Consider the following 18,478-nt stretch of genomic DNA (forward strand, 5'->3'; position numbering starts at 1 on the left):
TCTCCTGTCTTCTAAAAAAACCCCATATTTCAAAGAGAGCATCTTCAGCAGAAGAAACTACCTCACTAGCAGAAGGAAATGAAAAAAATGACCTATGCTGCCCATTATTCTTTTCTTCCTTCTTAGCCCACGAATATATGCAGCATCCAGTTTTTATTTTAAATGGATTTAGACCTACAGAACTCAAATTTGTTTGATATTAATAATATGCACAGCTCCTTGCAGTTCCTCTTATGTGAAATTTTATGCTTTTATCTCAGTATGAAATGATCTCTGCAGCTTCTGTTTGTCAAATGGAAACAGCAGTTATAATGGGTAAGACATGCCAAAAGAAAGTTGCCCATTACTTGCAGAGGAGACTGCTTAAAAGGAAAGAAAAAGAGGAATTAGAATTACAAATCTCAGTGACAATTTGCTAGTGATTTCTAAAACTATATACGCTGAGGAAAAAAGGCCTAGTGTAGCCAGCATGCACTGTATTTAGGTATTTCAGACAAGAAACCAAGCCTCTGACAACTAACTTGGTTGTCTCCATCTCTCACCTGTTCCAGTGCACCACAGATGCAGTGAAAGCAGCCTACCCCAAACAGCCCCCTAAAATTTTGCATCAGCTTTTTCATCTTAACAGCTAACACTGTTTCTATTCTGTGCTTCACTGCAGCAGAAGAGCGACAGCAACTCCACAAGAATGGAAATGTAAAAAAAGAACTTCTAAGTGTAATTTTGAGGTAGGCAGATTAGAAGCACTATATTGCAGTGTTGTCTAGAGCTCTGTACAACCTAATTCAGACAACAGAAATAATAAAGCCATGCCAGAAAGATGCTGTCTACAAGCTGATTCACAAAGAAGTCTGCAAGGTTGTCTAGGATAGATGAGCCCAGGTCACGAATGAGAATAGTTCCTCCTGGCACAGTAGAGCTGTTCACAAACACGGTTGTCCATCCAGCCCTCTCTTGGAGCTTTCACCTCTACTGTCAGGATAGTTAGACACTAATAAATTAGTTAGCTGAACCACCACATTTTAGAATGCCACCTATTAAGTAAACAAGCACAAATTTCTTTTATTAAACAAGTACAAATTTCTTATCGTAACACTTTGGGCCAAAAAGCTGGAGAAGCACACAAAACTCCATGTGTGCTACAGAGCCACTGCCACAGCAAAAGCCAAAACATTTCGCAGGAGCAGAGAACCCTTACGCTACCGCAAGTGAAGGTATCCCCTCTCCAAAGTGTGATGGCTAATCCCAATCTGCTGTTTCCAGGGCCAACCCGTCTCACTCATAGCTCCCTTCCCAAAAGAGAGCGCTTCTTATATAGAAAGTTCTCAAGCCTTGATTTACTAGAGGCTAGAAGAGTATTTGGGTAAAACATCACTGTATGCTTATTCTGTCCCTAATGATGTTTCCTAAGCATTTGTTATTGATTATTGTCCGCTAAAATATTTGATCAGATGCACCTTTGCAACAATCTAATCCATGCCTACACTCCACCATATTATGCTGTGTAAACATCTGGCAGAAAGCATAAACTACTCGTTTCCTCACCACCACATTATTAAGCTTCCTGTAAAGAGCCTGCAGAGAGCGTTTAACTTCTTGAAGACAGGCTACAAAGGCTCACAGGTCTTAAAAATGAAACGAAGCTTCTGCTCCTATGCACATTAGGAGCCTAAGGCAATAATTTTCTCACCCATTTCACACACCCAAATGGTACCAACCAGAATTTCAGCTGCAGTGAGAAGGGATGAAGCTGGTGCAAGTCCACGTGGTGGCACCTTCGAAAGGAGTATTTAACTGCCTGACAAGGAAATGATCTCCTTACTTTGAAGGCAGAGGTTTACCAATCTTGGATGATAGAAACCGATACGCTAAGGTCAGGCCCAAAGCCCCACATTAAATTCAGCAACAAAGACTACATGATAAAATTTCCAAGCACAAATGAGGCTGGTAAAAAGCTTTTTCCTATTGGCATGAACTTAATACACCAGGGGTCCTGGCAGCGAGTCACTGCCAACACTATTTTATTTCACACCCCAGTTCAACAAAGCTAAGTCAAGGGAACATTGTATAACAGACCTTACCCAAGATGTCATAAGGTTTACATTAGAGGAAGCTGACAAAAATTGCTCTTATTCAAACAATAGAGTCTTATACTTTTGCAGATGCAATACATTGAGATCAACTTCAAATAAAGAACTTCAAAATTTTAGGTTATTCTCACTTTACTCTAAAGATTTTTGCTAGGAAAAAACTGACAAGTCTTTTTCTTTAGGCAGAATTCAAGCCTGTCTTTTTTTTTTTTTTCCAACTTCAACAACTCAGAATGAAATAATAAAGAAGCAGGGATCAGAGTTTCAACTGAAAAACTTGGAAAAGAGTATTCTAATTCTGCTTTCAGTGTTAAACTTGGTTTGTACTTAAAGTGAGCAGTAGTTATATCCATTGTTGCCATGGATTTTATTTTTAAAGCATACATTATTACCGAGTTAAATTTAACAAGACTGTCTCCCGATTTACGATGCATTACATCACAGCAGGGCAACAACATCTGTAAGCTGTAATAGGAGACACAGTAAAAAGGCAGCTTAGAGAAGTGCGCTGCTTTACCATAACCTGCAAAATGTACACACGGTTCCTGGGTACTCTCAAGCAACAAAAGTCAGGTCTGTTTGATTAATTAAGTTTAGCAATATAGACAAATTCTGTTTAAAATTTTGCATTACCTCACTGTTAAACATGCTGATACTATAAGACAGCTCTTTATTTGAAATAACAGTTTTGTTAGTATTTCACCATTATCAGTGAAGACATTTGCTAGTGATTTTATTTAGTGCAAAACCCATACTGAAGGCATCACAAAGGGAATACAAACAATAGCAGCATTCTAGCATAAAATAAGCATAACTGATTCTACAGAGATGCTTTCTCCTTTTGATAAAAAAAGAATTTGCAAAGAATGAAGCTGGACTAACTGCATTATTTATTAAAACAGTTGCTTCTGCGCAGCCTTAGGGCCAAAATATCCTATTGAGACCTTTACAAGGGAATAGTGCACATGAAAGAAAAGAATTTAAAGGGCAAAAATATAAAGAAGCAAGACACCAAATGTTGGTTCTAATCAGCCTTCAAATATTTAGCAATAGATTTTGTCTTAATGCTGTTATTATTAAGAGGGTAAGTGCTTCCATATTATTGAGGCATATAAGGTCATTGAAAATTAGCGTAGTTCTATCATGGTGAACTTTTGGCTTTTACTTGACTATGCCAGTTTGCACAATCAGAAGGCATAACTCACAAACCAGAAGAAAAATCTGTTATTTACAAAAAAATCCTAAAAAAGCTTATAGGCAGGTATTGCTAAATGGACTTAAACTGAACATAATTTATAGCTGCAGCTCACTGTGGCTGAAGTTTGGCAGAAATTTATAACACTCCTATCTTGACTAGGTAGTAGAGAGGGATGATCTCAAATACCAGAAAGGAGTTGTTTAATTACTGAGTGCAGTGATTATGGCAGGAGCTGTCAAAACACTATTTCCCCACACAGATCGGCAAGCAGAAGTTAGAGGCATCAAAGGATCCTGTGCACAGAGAAACTCAAGCTACAGAAACGTTCAAACTACTATGAGAGTTAACTTCATAATGAAAATGAGATCATAGACTCAAAAAAGTAAGATAATGTGGTGCTGGGCTATCACATCTGATGAATGCAGACATGAAAAGTTGCAAGTGCAGCTGAACCTGCACCTACACCAGTACTTCCATTAAAACATTTCATTTTGTCCCCAGTGTTAAGCATCTGATTATACAACAAAGGTACCCCCAAACTACCTCTACAGTCTTTTCCTCTCAGACAGAGGGTTTCAGATAGAGGGGAAGAACAGAGTCTCACTTTGAGGTTAGGAAATAATACTGAAATATTGCTCAAAGGTAAGTCTTTAAACATCAAAGCAGAAGAAGTTTTCAAAAAAAAAAAACAACCCAAACAAACAAAAAAAACCAAACAACCCCAAACAAACAAACCAAGAATGCAGCAATTCCTAGCCCTGTGAGTGCGGGAAGGACCTGAGTCACACCTATTTGAAGGCTTAAAAATAACATCTTACAATTGCACACCTGATTTTTTCCCCTGCCTTTTTCATTTGACAAATCCTGTATTTGGGATTCCACTAGTTCCTCTGCAAGTGTTGATGGCTTCACTTATAACATAAAATATCACAACACTGTGCAGAAGGTTTTGTTTTGTTTAAGGTGCTAAGTATATAATCAGCTAGCAGAAGAAATAAAACTTTTGTACAGCTATTTCAAAGGGTAAAACCTTTTCAGTTCAGTTTCAATTCAGCAGCCAAAGGAGCTGAGCAGTAGAGGCTGGGCACTGCTTGCTCACCTCTGGCAAAATCAAGAAAGATCAGAAAATGCTGACATTCTAAAAGTAAAAAAGCTGATGTCATACTAATGTTATATTAAAAAACAAACAAACAAAAAACCACAAACATGACTAATATTTGAGTTAGAATAAACTGCTCTCTGATATATTATAGTCCCACATGGGCTGTTTTTAAATCACCATTTTAACCTGTGAACTAAAATGACTATGGTATTATATTGCTCAAAGAGTACTTGCACACACTTCATCCCACTTACCTCCAGCTCTACTGGTCGCCTGAACTGAACTCTGAGCACTTCTCTGATGGATTCACTGACATTTGGTAGAACAGCTCTTCGGGCCAGCACTGGAAATTAATGTCAGTCAATAAATACATTTTAGCTTCATCTCCTGAGCTTTGATACAAAGCTGCATTTTCAATTGTGCAATGCATGAAAAAGCAGACAATGAGATCAACTGCATCAAATGGATAAGATGGTGCACAAGGAAACAGGTAAAGGTGTGACTGTATCCTAAAAAGTGACTGTGCGTACAGTTGAAGGAACCCCAGGTTTACTTTCTCTCTTGTTTTGTTTTTCCATATCTAATGTCTTTAGCATTCTAGTAAAAGAATCTCCTAAGGAGCCACTGGGGCATTCAAATTGGATCTCAAAGTTGCAGCACATTCAGTCTGACCTGTGCACAATGAGCCTGCTGTCATAGCGCAGTTAAAGCTTTGTAGGCAACACATGGAATGCAGATAGGGTCAGAAAAAAGCCACAGAAAATATGCATCTACTTTACTCTTTAAATAAAAAGTAAACAAACTTGACACTGATTACTGAAAGGGATATCCACCAACTAAGAAACTGCTTTAAAAAACCTACATCCCTACGGATGTCATGTCTGTTACAGTCACACTTGAGACTGTGACTACGGTCATGGAAACAACTAAAAAGTGTTGCCTTGTCATCCTGCATTTACTTTCCATCAGTAACTTGCCCACAGAACTACTCAAATTACAGGTTAGAAAAAAAACCAAAACAACTTCCTCATCAAGAGCACAGCCAGCTCACCTTCCTATCTGAAGAATAAGGTTATGCTCATTCTGGTTTACATATTGCAAGTAAATAGTAAGGGGAAAATGTGTTGCTTACCACAGAACATGCAGCACTTCTGCAGCTGCCCTGGATTAGTTGGCTAGTATTGTTTTGTTAACAAGCTAGGAAGAGGTAGGAGCACACCACAAAAGCAAACACAGATGCTGAGGCAATTAATTTTGAAACAAAGTAATGTCACTTTTTTTGGTTACAAACACACCAAATCCAATTGAAGTTAAGCACAGTAGGAGAAAAAGTATAAACATAAGCTAGTACGTTACAATTGTAAAAATGGTAACGAAACCTAAACATTTTTTAAACCAACTCTCTTCTTCCATATCACAACATTACCTCACATGCAGGTTTTTTTTTACAAACAGCAGCAACAACTGAAAGGAGAAACTTAGTCAGAATATTTTACAGTTTGATAGAACAGTCCCATGACAATAACATTCATTTATAACCCACGAAATTATAAAGCAACCTTTAATTCAGTATACTTGTACGTACACATCAGCAATTTTAGAAGACAATTTCATTCTTGGTGCAGCGTAATGCATACGTAACTCACTATCACAATGGACTTTGTTAAAGTGAATTCTATTATTTTCAAGAGTAAATGATAACTCAATGCTTTTACAGCCATTTGTCTAAATTTACACCATATTTCTTTGGAAGGCTCCCTTTAGCTAACTCAATACCTGAAATTTAGCTAGGGGGTCTACCTTACAGTGGCTTCTGAAAAACAAAATAAAAATGTTAGGAATCTCTTACCTGCAGTGACTAAGTAAGCATCGGGAACCGTGATGTCGCAGACGTAGGGTTGCCTGGTAGTGGTCACAGCAGAGGTTATGACCACAGGTTCAGATGGAGCAGTGGTCACCAGTGGAGTGGAGGAGGAGAACGTCCCCAGGCTGCCTGAAGCAGTCGTGCCGTCGCTGCCTGTGGCACTGGTGGCACTGGTTGTGGGGACAGTGGTGGGAGCAGCCGATGCACCAGTACCAGCAGCTATGCTGCTTCCTGCTGGAACTTCATCGCCAGTGGGAGGGCTAGAAGTGGGAAGAAACTGTGTGGGAGCAAACGACGTGGTCACAGGCAGAGATGCTGTAGGAGAGGGCATCACACTGCTGGTGTCGACACGTGATGTCAGGTTCACGGGGTCTACAGGAGGAAGGGCTGTGTGGGCACTGCCCTCGCTGCCAGAAGTTAAAAGCAGTGTGGGATTAATTGTAGCACCAATATCTCCATCAGAAGCTGGAGCAGTTGATAGTAAAGATGAAGATATATTTAAGACAGGAGTCGCTGGAAAGGTAGTAAACAAAGAGATCAGATTTGTTTCACTGAGCAAGACGCTGCTGGTAACAGAGTGGGTGTCAGATGCAGGCAGCACCAGGGTAGGAACCACGGAGTGGGAGGCAGAGAGTGAAGGCTCCACCAGAGAGGTAGCTCCTGTAACAGCTGAGGTAAACACAACTTCAGAGCCCGCTGCCAAAAGTGAGGGTGCTTCCAGAATCACAGACGACTCAGAGTGAAAATCTGATGATGGCGTTATTTCAGGAACATGTGCACCTGGAACAGAAGATTCATTTGAGTAAAAGGATGATGTTTGGCTGAGAGGGAACTGAGAAACCTCGGCGTCAGTGGCAGAGCTGACAGTGGTAGCTGACTCCCAGCTGGAAACATCCTCAGAAAGTACTGATGTCCCAGTCAACAAGGTCTGAGGTAAGAGCGTTGATAAATCACTTTGCATGACAGAGTAAGAACTCAGCATGGCTGATGATAAAGACAAGTAGCTAGGTTCAATAAGATATGGTGTTGATAAAAGATTGGATGGAAAATCTGAAAAATTTGAAGATAGTTCTTCCCTTGCAGATGTCCTGTCAAGCAAAACCACAGATTCTGATGGCATTAATTCTGGAGACTCCAGCAAAGTTGTATGGCTGACTGGAAATGACGCTACTGGCTCACTCAGTATCAACGTAGAGTCAAGCACAGTGGTGGTGGCACCAGGAAGTTCTACATGAGCCCTTGATGTCTGCAAAACTGTTTCCAGAACAGGAAGGGAAAACTGGGCAGAGATGTTCAGTGATGTTCCTCCAGAGAGCTGATAGTAGGAAGGAGAAATTGTTATAGGTGTTTCAGTGTTAAGGTCAGTGTCTGTAGTGCTTGGTAAAAACACGCTTGAATCAGGGATTTCTGCAAATCTTGAAGAAAATGAAACAACTGGTCTTGATGGAAAAGAAGTATCAAAAATCTCAGGTGTAGACTCCTCTAATTCATACCTGTCAGTAATTATTGTTGTAAATGGAGTTATGCCTTGTACTTCAGAGACTCTGATGGACAAAGTTTCCAGATAATCGCCTGAGCCCACATCATGTTCTGGGGAAAAGCCTGCTTCTGGCAGCAGTGAAACTGAGTCACAATACAGACAAGAACTGTATGATCTTGTGAAAGGCACTGGACTTGTGAGCTCACTGACAAGCTCCAATTGACTTGGTATTTCTGAGCCAGCAGGCAGATTTGGTGCTGCGCTAGAGAACTCATGTGTAAACAGGCTGGCATTAAGAACTGTATTAGAGTCTGAGGAAATGGCAGCTGAGCGAAGCTGGAAAGAGGCGAGTGGAAGACTAATAGGAAACAGAGCAGGCTCAGCATCAGCTCCTGAAGCCGGCGTGGACCACAAAATGCTTGGAGTGGGGTAGGTCCATGAACTGGGAGTTTCTGCTGCCCTGCTACTCGCATCAGCATAAACATCACCATTCAAGTCTGCACTTCGTGCTGTGGCATCTGGGGTTAGAGGGGTAATTTTAGCCAGCAGCTTGAGATGAAGAGGTGACTCTTCTGAAGCAGCTCCAAAAGGCAGAGCTGTTAAACTTGCATTTATGTTTTCCCGCATTGCAACTCCTGCCTCAGAAGGAATGGAAGTGAAATAAATAGCTGTATTTGGAGGGTACAACAGCAAGTCTCTGCTTGCAGTTAGTACTTCACTACCTGGTACAAAAGACTGCAGTTCTGCAAGAGCGTTACTGTCTTCAGGGACAGCACTCAGAGTCTTTTGCTGTTCTGCTTTTGAGATATCATATGGTGAAAAAAGGAGAGATAATGAAGGTGTTAGCAACACAGTTTCTAACGTTTCTCTTGGTGGCTCTACTGTATTAACAGAGTGATGATCTGTTAAAACTGCAAAAGACTTCAGTGGAGGAGTCCACTGTGCCTTTGGAAATGAGCTAATAAATTCATTGTCACTTAAGAATGCCTCATTGCTTGTTATGGAGACATCTACCAACGGTGTACTTCTCCCTTCTGAAATCCTGACGATTTCTCCTTGGTTAAATAAAGTCACATCAAAGGGAGTGGTAACTGATGAAAAAACCATTTGAAGGAAATTACTTTCTTGGGACTCCAAAGTACTTTTTGCTAAGGCCATTTGTGTCCTGCTGCCTGATGTGCTCTGGTGCACTTTTGAGTCCATTGAGAAAAAGGTAAAATTTTGCTGCTCCGAGGATCTCTCACCTATATAAAGAGGGAGAGAGAAAAAGAAAAAACAAAACCCATCAGATTAGCACAAGTAGTAAGATCGCAATGAGCAAACCTCACACACAGTATTTTTGGAGACAGCTGCCCAGAATTCAAGGGCTGAGACAAAACCTCTCAGTATATGAAAAATCTCTATGAGCGAATCAGCACAAACAATAACACTCCCCATGACACTCTGTTCCCTGGAAATGAGCAGGACAACACGAGCCCCTCTCACTTTGTAACTACGGCTCTCTCTCCAGCAGTGCTCCAGTGAGCCCCAAGGAAGGACATAAAGTGCCTCCCTCTTACTCACATGAAGCTACAGTGCATGGCAGCCAATGGTCACACGAAGTAAACATACCAAAAAGGGTAACAAGAAACAATGCAGGGAAAAATTCTGTGTAACTTTAGGTCTTCTGCTTTCTTTTAGTATCACTTCATTTCCTCTGGTTTTATTATTTCTTAATATTAGGCTCACTAGTAAATCTGTTCTGTTTCAAGGACTAGATCCTGCTGGTAGCAGAAATGAGTGACACTTAATGAGAGATGAAGAGGGGTTCCCTTTATGTAAGGCAAGTATGGACCTGACATCAACTATAACACTTTGCTAAGCAACAGGTCCAGTAATTACACTTACATGGTCAGCCATTCATTGAACTTGTGGCCTTTCAGCAGTCAGTGACAAATTCCTTCATTATACAATTGCCATCTTTATTCACAAACTGCTGCAAGAGAAACCTGTTTACGGGCCACCTGCGATAAAAGTTTCACTGCTCCAGTCTGCAGAATTCAATTAGTAAGCTTCAAACATGATGGAGAAAAAGCTAGGAATTCACCAGATATTTTAATAAAATACTTGCAAAAATCACATATGAATATCATTTGCATAACTTGATTATAATTCCTCCTCTCTAACAAAAGTGTTCTTGAGTTACAGAGATCTGTATAAAAGCTTTTCCAACCATGGAAACATTTTGCAGAGAAAAGGTTGATTATTGCTTAAGTACTTTTCTGAAATGTCAAGACTGGATTAGTAGCCTTCAGAGATGAATATTGAAGGAAATTACAAAATTGCTACAGGGTATTTTTCAAGGATATACACAAAGGCTTAATTCTTAAATTATCTATCCCACCTAATCATCCTGTTTTGATATGGCAGTGTCCATACAGTGCTACTGGAACTTACTGACAACACACATTAAAAAAGCGAGGGGAGGGGTATGGAGCAGGGGCCAGGAATCCCACTGTCGAGGGTTTAGATTGCGGGGTGACAATAAAACCCTGGCAGATGTATTGTTAACCTCCTCTCCTCCCCACTTCCCACTTTTGCCCCTCCCTCTCCCCCATTCCCACTAGGGACAGGCGATTGGGAGGAAAAGGAGGACAGAGAGAGAAGAGTTGGAAAAATTAAAAATGTTTTACTAATGCTACTAATAAGAATAGAGAAAATAATACAAAATATACAACACCAATCTTGAAAGTCTCAGCAACTGCAGAGCCGGCACCCAAAGTCCTGGATTGGACTCTGCAGCCAACCGGAGCTGGATTCAGTCTCTCACTAGGCCTCAGTTTGCAGGGACAACTAGCAAGGTCCTCTCCTAATGTCGGCCATAAGGAAAAAGGAACGAGATCCTCGTGATCTCCCACTTTTATATGAAGTATTCATGTGAATGGAATGTTATACACAGTTGGTCAGTTTCTTGGTCACTTGTTTTCTCATTGCCCCTCTTGTGAGATGTGAATCTGTCCTTATTGATAAGTTAGCATTCCATTGCTATGTTTACCAAAACATGTATCTGGTTCTCCAGGAAAATGCAGTTAATATGAAGGCTTTAGCTGACAGGCAAATTCACTAAAAGAGAAACTTGTTTTTTAACAAAACCAGGACACCCCCTCAGTTAAACCACCAGGGACCAGTTGAAAATGAAAATGACCATACACAGTATAAAATGCCAGAGAGTGATACAGTACACCTCTCAACTGCAACTACTTTTGTAACCCTTCAGAGGATGCCTTGAACTCAGTAAACCTGTGGCAGATCTTGCAGGAATAGCTCACCTATCTGTTAACACACTATTATCAGTCTAAAGATACTTTCTAAAGGTGATAAACTACTGTACTCATCCCTCCTCCCTGGTCTGCTTGCTGAATTCCTTGATGCAACTTTTCAAATGCTGACATATCTTGGTAAGTTTTTAATCTGTTGATCTGAAAAGCACAATTACAAGAATGAATGCACAGAGCTAATACCACGGTACCACTAATCACACTTAATCACATATACAGATACTATTCTCTCAAGTAGTCCCAATCCATCTTTCCCTCTCGCTGTAAGCATTGCCAGCTTTATGATGTAGTGTGCTAATAAAATATACTGCCTTACAATGCTCTCAGGGAAACAAAAAGAAGAAAGGAGAGAGGAAGAAGAGGGAGGAAGAAGAGGGAGGAAGAAGAGGGAGGAAGAAGAGGGAGGAAGAAGAGGGAGGAAGAAGAGGGAGGAAGAAGAGGGAGGAAGAAGAGGGAGGAAGAAGAGGGAGGAAGAAGAGGGAGGAAGAAGAGGGAGGAAGAAGAGGGAGGAAGAAGAGGGAGGAAGAAGAGGGAGGAAGAAGAGGGAGGAAGAAGAGGGAGGAAGAAGAGGGAGGAAGAAGAGGGAGGAAGAAGAGGGAGGAAGAAGAGGGAGGAAGAAGAGGGAGGAAGAAAAGGGAGGAAGAAAAGGGAGGAAGAAAAGGGAGGAAGAAGAGGGAGGAAGAAGAGGGAGGAAGAGGAAAATAAGAGAGAAAAGAAAAAAGAGAAAAGAGAATGAAGAAAAGAAAAAGAAGAAAAACACAACAGGTACACTCCTGTAAAACCTATGTAAGGCAAATAACACAAGTCCATCCTTCTTGCATGGAGGTCAGCTCTTTGAACATGGCACAGTACAGCCATCATGGAATAACAACTTTCACAAGCAGTTAACGTGAATACCAGAAAAAGCAGTTTCTAGCAAGCAGAGAACTGAAAACCGAAGCCAGCCCCATTTGCTAATGAAAACCTGTTCAACATTTTCTCCTTGCTAAAAGTCTCCCTAGCCTCACTCCTTCCTTTGACTTGGGCTTCCAGCCTTTATTTTTCTTTGTGACATTTTTAGTAAGCAGGGAGTTAATAAAGCAAAGACTTGCAAGGCTATGAAACAAACGCTGTCCAAATGAATTACTTCTCTCCCTATATGCATGCACAGTTCCTTTCAGCCAGCCCTGTAAAATCCTGTGTACTTTGGTTGCACTTTGTATACCCAGTGCTCGCTCACAGTGAATTCCAAATTGCACACAAATGGGCTAAGAGAATAAGTTCTTCTTCTTCATCGTGGCTTCATGTTGTAAATCCCTGCAGCATTAACACAGGACGACTGTATTAGCTTCAACACAGTGGGTTAAACACAGAGCTGCTACACGTTACAGTTTATATGACTGATAAAGGTGAATACATACTGATTAGTAACTGTGCTTTTAATCACAGATCTCCACAAATCTTCGACCCAAAGCCAGAGGTGATACCACAAACAAAACAGTTCTACTACCTATACACGGCTACGCTGTGTATCATCTTCCTTCACCCACAGGGAGCTCCCTTTATCTGTGTTCAGTTTTACAGGGGGAGCTGTTACAAGGCAAGATCCTGCTGGAAGTGAATACCCATCACAGAAGGATCTTCTGAAGCAACATTGTAGGCTGGCCAATAGACATGACTAAGAGGCAAGGGCAATCTTGGCTTTAAATTGATTCTGACTTTAGAACTAGCTTTTTCTTTACAGTCTGCTAATGTTTTTTCCTTGAAACACAAAGTCATAGTATATAATAATTTTATCATACACCTAATGCCAGGAAGGGAAAAACACGACACCTGAAAATGTTTCTTTTTTTTCAGGAAAACCTATCATGCCTTGAAAAAGTTACAAGCTGTAAGACAAGGTAAGAGCATTGTTACTTGAGGTAAGTGGAGTGGGAGAAATTCATTTGTGCATATAAGATTTTGAAAAAAACCTCACCAGCAAGTTCGCAAGCCAGTGTTCCATGCTATTTACTTTGCTTCGCGTTTTTGAAGTGGGGTGCATTAGTGACATGCCACTAACAATACAAATTACTGTTTTCTGTCATCTCCAGAAGAATAGTGCACTACTTGAATGCTGCTTGTCAGAGCCGTGCGCGCCTCTCATGAAGAGCAGATGGGACGCATGGCAGATGTGCCTGAGAGCAGCCAGACAGCCCACAAAGAGGAGGGGAAAGCAAAGGAACAAGGGAAGGAGGCGCGGGCACATCACGGTGGGACAATCCCGCCCTCACCAGTGCGGAGCAGCCAATCTGGCTATACTGCGGGACAAAGAAAGCAGACAGACTGCACATGTTCTGGTATATCTCAACACCGCAACCGCACAAAGCTATTGATGAATATCAATGCTGATGTGTCTGTTTGCACAGCTGTTGCTGTTGGGTGACGGTTTCGCTGTGCAGCAGCTGTACTGCCATTGAGCTGGGCAATGGTGGCAGGATGGCAATCAGACGCGCCAAACTCCACTAAGCTGATAACGTTATGGAAAAGAATAGACAGCTTGGAAGCAAAGCTGTGATCCCAAGTGACAGGAAAGGGGAGGAAGGGCAAAAACTCATGGCAGGAGCCACGGGCACCCCAGATGGCACCAGTACAATGCCTCAGCTCTGACAATGACACTGGGACTCAGGAGAAGCGATAGCATGGGAAATGTGCTGATGAGCTTGGGGTGATGAACTCTGCTGGTTCTGCTGCCCCGAAAACCGGTAAGAGCCTGAGCGAAATATACAAGTAATGAAACCTGTCACTGAACACAATGACCCCTCCAACTGCCTAATCTGTATTTACAGAAGCATGGCCGGGCATCTTTAATGCTGGCGCAGGTTTGTGTGAATTTGGGAAGGGCCATAACACCAGCATAATGCTGCCCCATGACTACAGAAAAGGACTGCTGCAGTCTGTAGACATCTTTAGTGACAAAAATACACCATGCCAAAAAACTACGTGTTCATAAACCAGGAACTAGACTAGGTATTTTTCCAGAAAGCAATCAGAAGGATGTAGTTTTTGTTTTTTCCTGTAGCTGCAGTGCTGGAAAGTAATGTCTGTTCTATACTCTATAACAAAGTAGAAAAAGATGACTTTTCAAATATATATTGTAATAATATAATCATATGCTTTCATACTTTGATATTTCATTTATAATAACCATACTTCCATATATTTTTTAATGCAGGATCCAAGATGTAATCTCACCTCTGCCACTGATCTTTCATGCAACTTCAAAACAGCTGCATCGCTCCTCTGCACTCTGCTATTAAAACGTGGCAATTGTACATTACCACAACTATCAATATCTGCTAACATGTAGGTAATTTCCTACATCATGGAGATTTTGAACTATAGACAATAGGTACAGGCACAACAACAACAAATACAACATAGAAGTCTTTACTTGTAATAAATCAAGCTTTGAGAATAGAACTATTATAGTAATTTTTTCTCTATTATTTTTGAGAAACTAAACAACAGCCAATAAAGTTTGCAAACATCGGAAAGTGCCAGCAGACTAGTAACAAAGCAATTCAAAACATATATCACTTTAAAAAAAGTGATCTGTGTACTAACACAATGATCTACAAAATTAAATTTTAGTACCTTTGTTTTTTAGGCACTGAGAAAATTTGCTCTTTATTGCTGCCCATTGTTTCAAATAGTGGCATTTTAGGTAACTAGTGTTGCATATGTTCCAAGTATTATGGGAAAATTCCTATTTATTAACTAGATAACAACAGTTCCTAAATTATTCAAGTTAAAGCTATGAACTTATGAGGAATTTTCACGACCTGAAGCAGCTCCTTGACTATGGGGGGTAGAGTAGCACATCACATTTCAGGGAAGGTTTTAACAACATTTTTGCTATTCACCACTATTTAACTTTTTATTTGAGAACGATAAAGTAAGAAATTGAAATAACTGAATGCAGCATAGGAGGAGATCACCTGAGGGTAGAGAGAATAATAGATGCAAATGTATCTGAAAAAAATCACAACTCTTCCTCATATGCCTTAACACTTAACTTTCTAGCTTATTTAAATGCATTTAGTCCAGCTGCCATCAAGAAGACCTTGTACGCATTAGCTCATTGCAAAAAATGCACACAATTCTCTTGTGTAAGCCTCTAACTCAATTTCTTAGGTGTCTGGCTTGCAGGAAAATACCAGTCAGAGAAGCATGTGCAGCTGAAAAGCTGTCTGCTTTCTTCTCCAGGAGGCATTAAGCATGGATTGAGCAGTGACAGTAATCACCCCTGGCACACAAAAGCCAGGCAGAGGAGGGGATGGGAGCCTGCACTGTCCCTCCCTTCCTGAGCTCCAGCTCCTCTGTGGGGCTCCGGGAAGCATTTGGAAGGTCCTGTTCCCTGGAACACAAGCTGCACCCATGCCCAACGCTGCCTTGGAGTAGTGCACACTTAGGATGTACAAGAGACACAAATCAGCTGGAGTCCTAACAGCTGTATCTCAATGATGCTCATTTTCTTATTGTAAAAGATCAAAAATGTCTGACATCGTTTATCACATGCACTTACATATTTTAAGTAATTAAGCTGCTTGTACCAACTAAAGACTAAAAAAGAAAGTAAAGAAATGCAAGATCTATGCTGTGTCTTGGCACTCCTTTGCAGTGCAGTTGAAGGTAAAATTTCATAACAAATAGCAAAAGTTGTATTAAGAGAAAAAGGAATAGTGTTAATGGAAAGCAGGCAAAGTCAGTGCCTATGTACACACATGCTCACTTCTGCACACGTCAGGGTTCAATACAGAGCCAAGAAAGAAGAGGAACATCTTGAAGTCATTCTTTATCCACATGCAAACAGATGTGGCTCAGCTGCTGCCCAGGTGCAAGTATCCAAGAAACTCCTCCTCCCACACAGCAAATGAGCGCAAGCTTCCACCTCTGCGTGAGGAGAAAAGATGCACAAAAACACAAAGGAAAGTGGCCAAGAGAAACCCCTGCTTGCTTGCCAGCAGAGCTGATGAAGTCTTTGTAAAGGAAGAGGTTTAGTAGAAGATGGTCTAACTGCATTTCAAACCCAAGTCAAAAAAATACATCACAACACTCCTCATCCAGTATTTATTGCATTTGAAAACCAACTGCAGTACAAACTGATATCAACATGATACCAATGAGCCTATAATACTAGACATTTACATTTTCTTCCTTTTTTTTTTTTTTTTTTTTTTCCTCCCAAAACCACCAACAAAAAACAAATGCTGAAAACTTCCTTTAGGACACTTTTGCTGGTAATCATCATGTTAAAGAGCTGTAGGCAGTCTGGGATCCCAGCTAGCACTGCACAGCTGATGCAGCACCTCATCAGAAAACTTGCAATCCGTGTTCTGATCGAGGAATCTTCCAAATATATACACTGTTGAGGCTGAATAGGATGCTGTAGCAGTTAACAGTAATTGGTAGATTAAAAGAAAAAAAACAAAACAACACAGCTTCTCTTTATCTAATAGCATGGTAACAGATTCTGTTTTGCACAATAGAGGAAAAACCTTGCAACCCAAGCAAAGCTTTTCGCAACACAAAAGATAACAGTGCACCCACCACCAGATCAGGCGGGAGAGCACACAGATGGGGACAGAAGGAGAACACCCCTCCCCGTGCCCCCCAATCCACGCCATAATCACCACCACACACTGAGATTTTATCTCTGAAACAGCATTATTACCTTTGAAAAACTCTGCCTGCCAACAAGTGGTGTTGGGAACAAACCCTGTTCACAGAACAGTTTGTCATGCCTACACACCACCTGCAAACCCGAACGATAAAGAAATCCTCACTTGTGGAACTGCATAAAGCTCTTACAGCACCAAGATGCCTCAAACCAACAGTCACTCTAGAACTGCTCTGTATAGATACCCGAATGCAGAGGTGAGAAAGCAAATTTGCCATGACAATTCACACCATTTCAAACATCTCAGGAGGAAGAAAGATTATTTCCCATACAGAAGCTTTCTATGGCCACTGCATGTTCCTACAGACCATCACCCACAGTTGAGGAAAGCCAGGGCTTTGTGCAGAGCTCGGTGCTCTGGAGCGACTGCTGGCTGGCCATACACGCAGACGCACAGAAAACTGCAAATCAAATACTAGTTCAAAGTGTAGCTTTTGCTGAGAGCACTCATGCTTTTTTGGCATTCAGTTGTACATGACATCATCATGTGGGAAGCCATATGTTAGGGATAAAGCACACACAAACTTGAATTGGCTTTACAAACGTTTTAGGAAAAGCTCATCAGATTTGCTCATCATGATAACCAGGTCACATTTTTAAAAACAAAAAGCTTTCTTTCCCCCTTGTGTGGTTTTTTTTCCTTTTTATTTTTTTTGTAATTGCTCTCTGCAGAGGAAGTTGATTTTTAGTCTGTGAAGTGCCAGTGTCAGTTTTCATCTAACCAAATGACTACTAAGCAGCTTTCTATTTATGCTCAGCACTGCAGCATCCTCCAAAAAGCTTTTGAAAAGACCAATTACATTTATATTAGCCTCTCCTTTGCACAGATGGCATATCACTGAGTAGTATTTTGTTTCCAATGCATACAAATGCCTTGAGAAAAAAATACATCCTTAAAACAATTTTTATTTCTTAAATTGCATTATGACTATTATATAATACAGAATCTCTCAAAGCAATGTAATGACAGCCTGAAGAGTAACTGCCTAATTAAAACACAGCCTATGCTGTATCCTAGTAACCCAGTTATCCACAGGGACTCTCTTCATTGACACATATCCTTAACTGTGTCGTGCTGACAAAGGGAAAATACCCTTGACTGAGCTTTAAGTTGTTCAGGTCAGTGGACTCGTTGCTCCAAATTCATGTTTCTGCAAGGAGTAAATGAAGTCCCAACCTGCAACACGTAAAAGCAGCTCATTTGAGAAACTAATTTACAAGACTTTTGTTACACAAAGCATGGTGAAAAATCTGAAAATATAAGATTTTCAACCTGCATAATACCATCACTCTGTATTGAACTCACAAAACAACTTCCTTGCTCCAAGGCCAGATCATAACAATATCCCTCTACATGCTTAATTTTTCAAACAGTTGCATATGCATAAGCAAATAATACTGAAAAGCTCTTGCACAGTAGGATATGAAGGCATTTAGTAGTACTCGCAGCATGTATCACTTGGCAAATCAAGTCACATGAGAGAGAATCTGTCAATGCATTTTCATAGAAAAAGGATATTTCACAAAAAAGCTGGGAAAGAGAACAGAACAGTCCCAGTTACCCCAGCCTTTGGGGTTGAAACTAAGTGCTTACCAAGAGCTGAAGACACAGAAAGAAATGGGACATAACAAAGAGATGGAAGAGAAATTCAAGCAGGGGTTTGAAATAAGCTACCTAAGATTTTTCTTTACACTGTGCAAATTTTATTGGCCTTGACTTCACCTG

General features: G+C 40.7%; 1 protein-coding gene across 5 annotated transcripts in view; it reads right to left on the minus strand.

The window, feature by feature from the left end:
- KIAA1549 overlaps nucleotides 1-18,478 on the minus strand; it is a 143,166-nt gene that overhangs the window by 66,846 nt on the left and 57,842 nt on the right. For all 5 annotated transcript variants that reach the window (XR_014183129.1, XR_014183130.1, XM_082043184.1 and 2 more), the window contains exons 2-3: nucleotides 6,240-8,978; nucleotides 4,645-4,733 (exon numbers count right to left, since the gene is read on the minus strand). Coding sequence is in view for 3 of the 5 variants with exons in the window: in XM_082043184.1 (XP_081899310.1) it covers nucleotides 4,645-4,733; nucleotides 6,240-8,978 (2,828 nt within the window). In the remaining 2 variants the exon portion in view is untranslated. The remainder of the gene's footprint in view (nucleotides 1-4,644; nucleotides 4,734-6,239; nucleotides 8,979-18,478) is intronic.

Source organism: Streptopelia decaocto (assembly GCF_964273445.1).
Source record: "Streptopelia decaocto genome assembly, chromosome: 1".
Lineage (NCBI taxonomy): Eukaryota > Metazoa > Chordata > Aves > Columbiformes > Columbidae > Streptopelia > Streptopelia decaocto.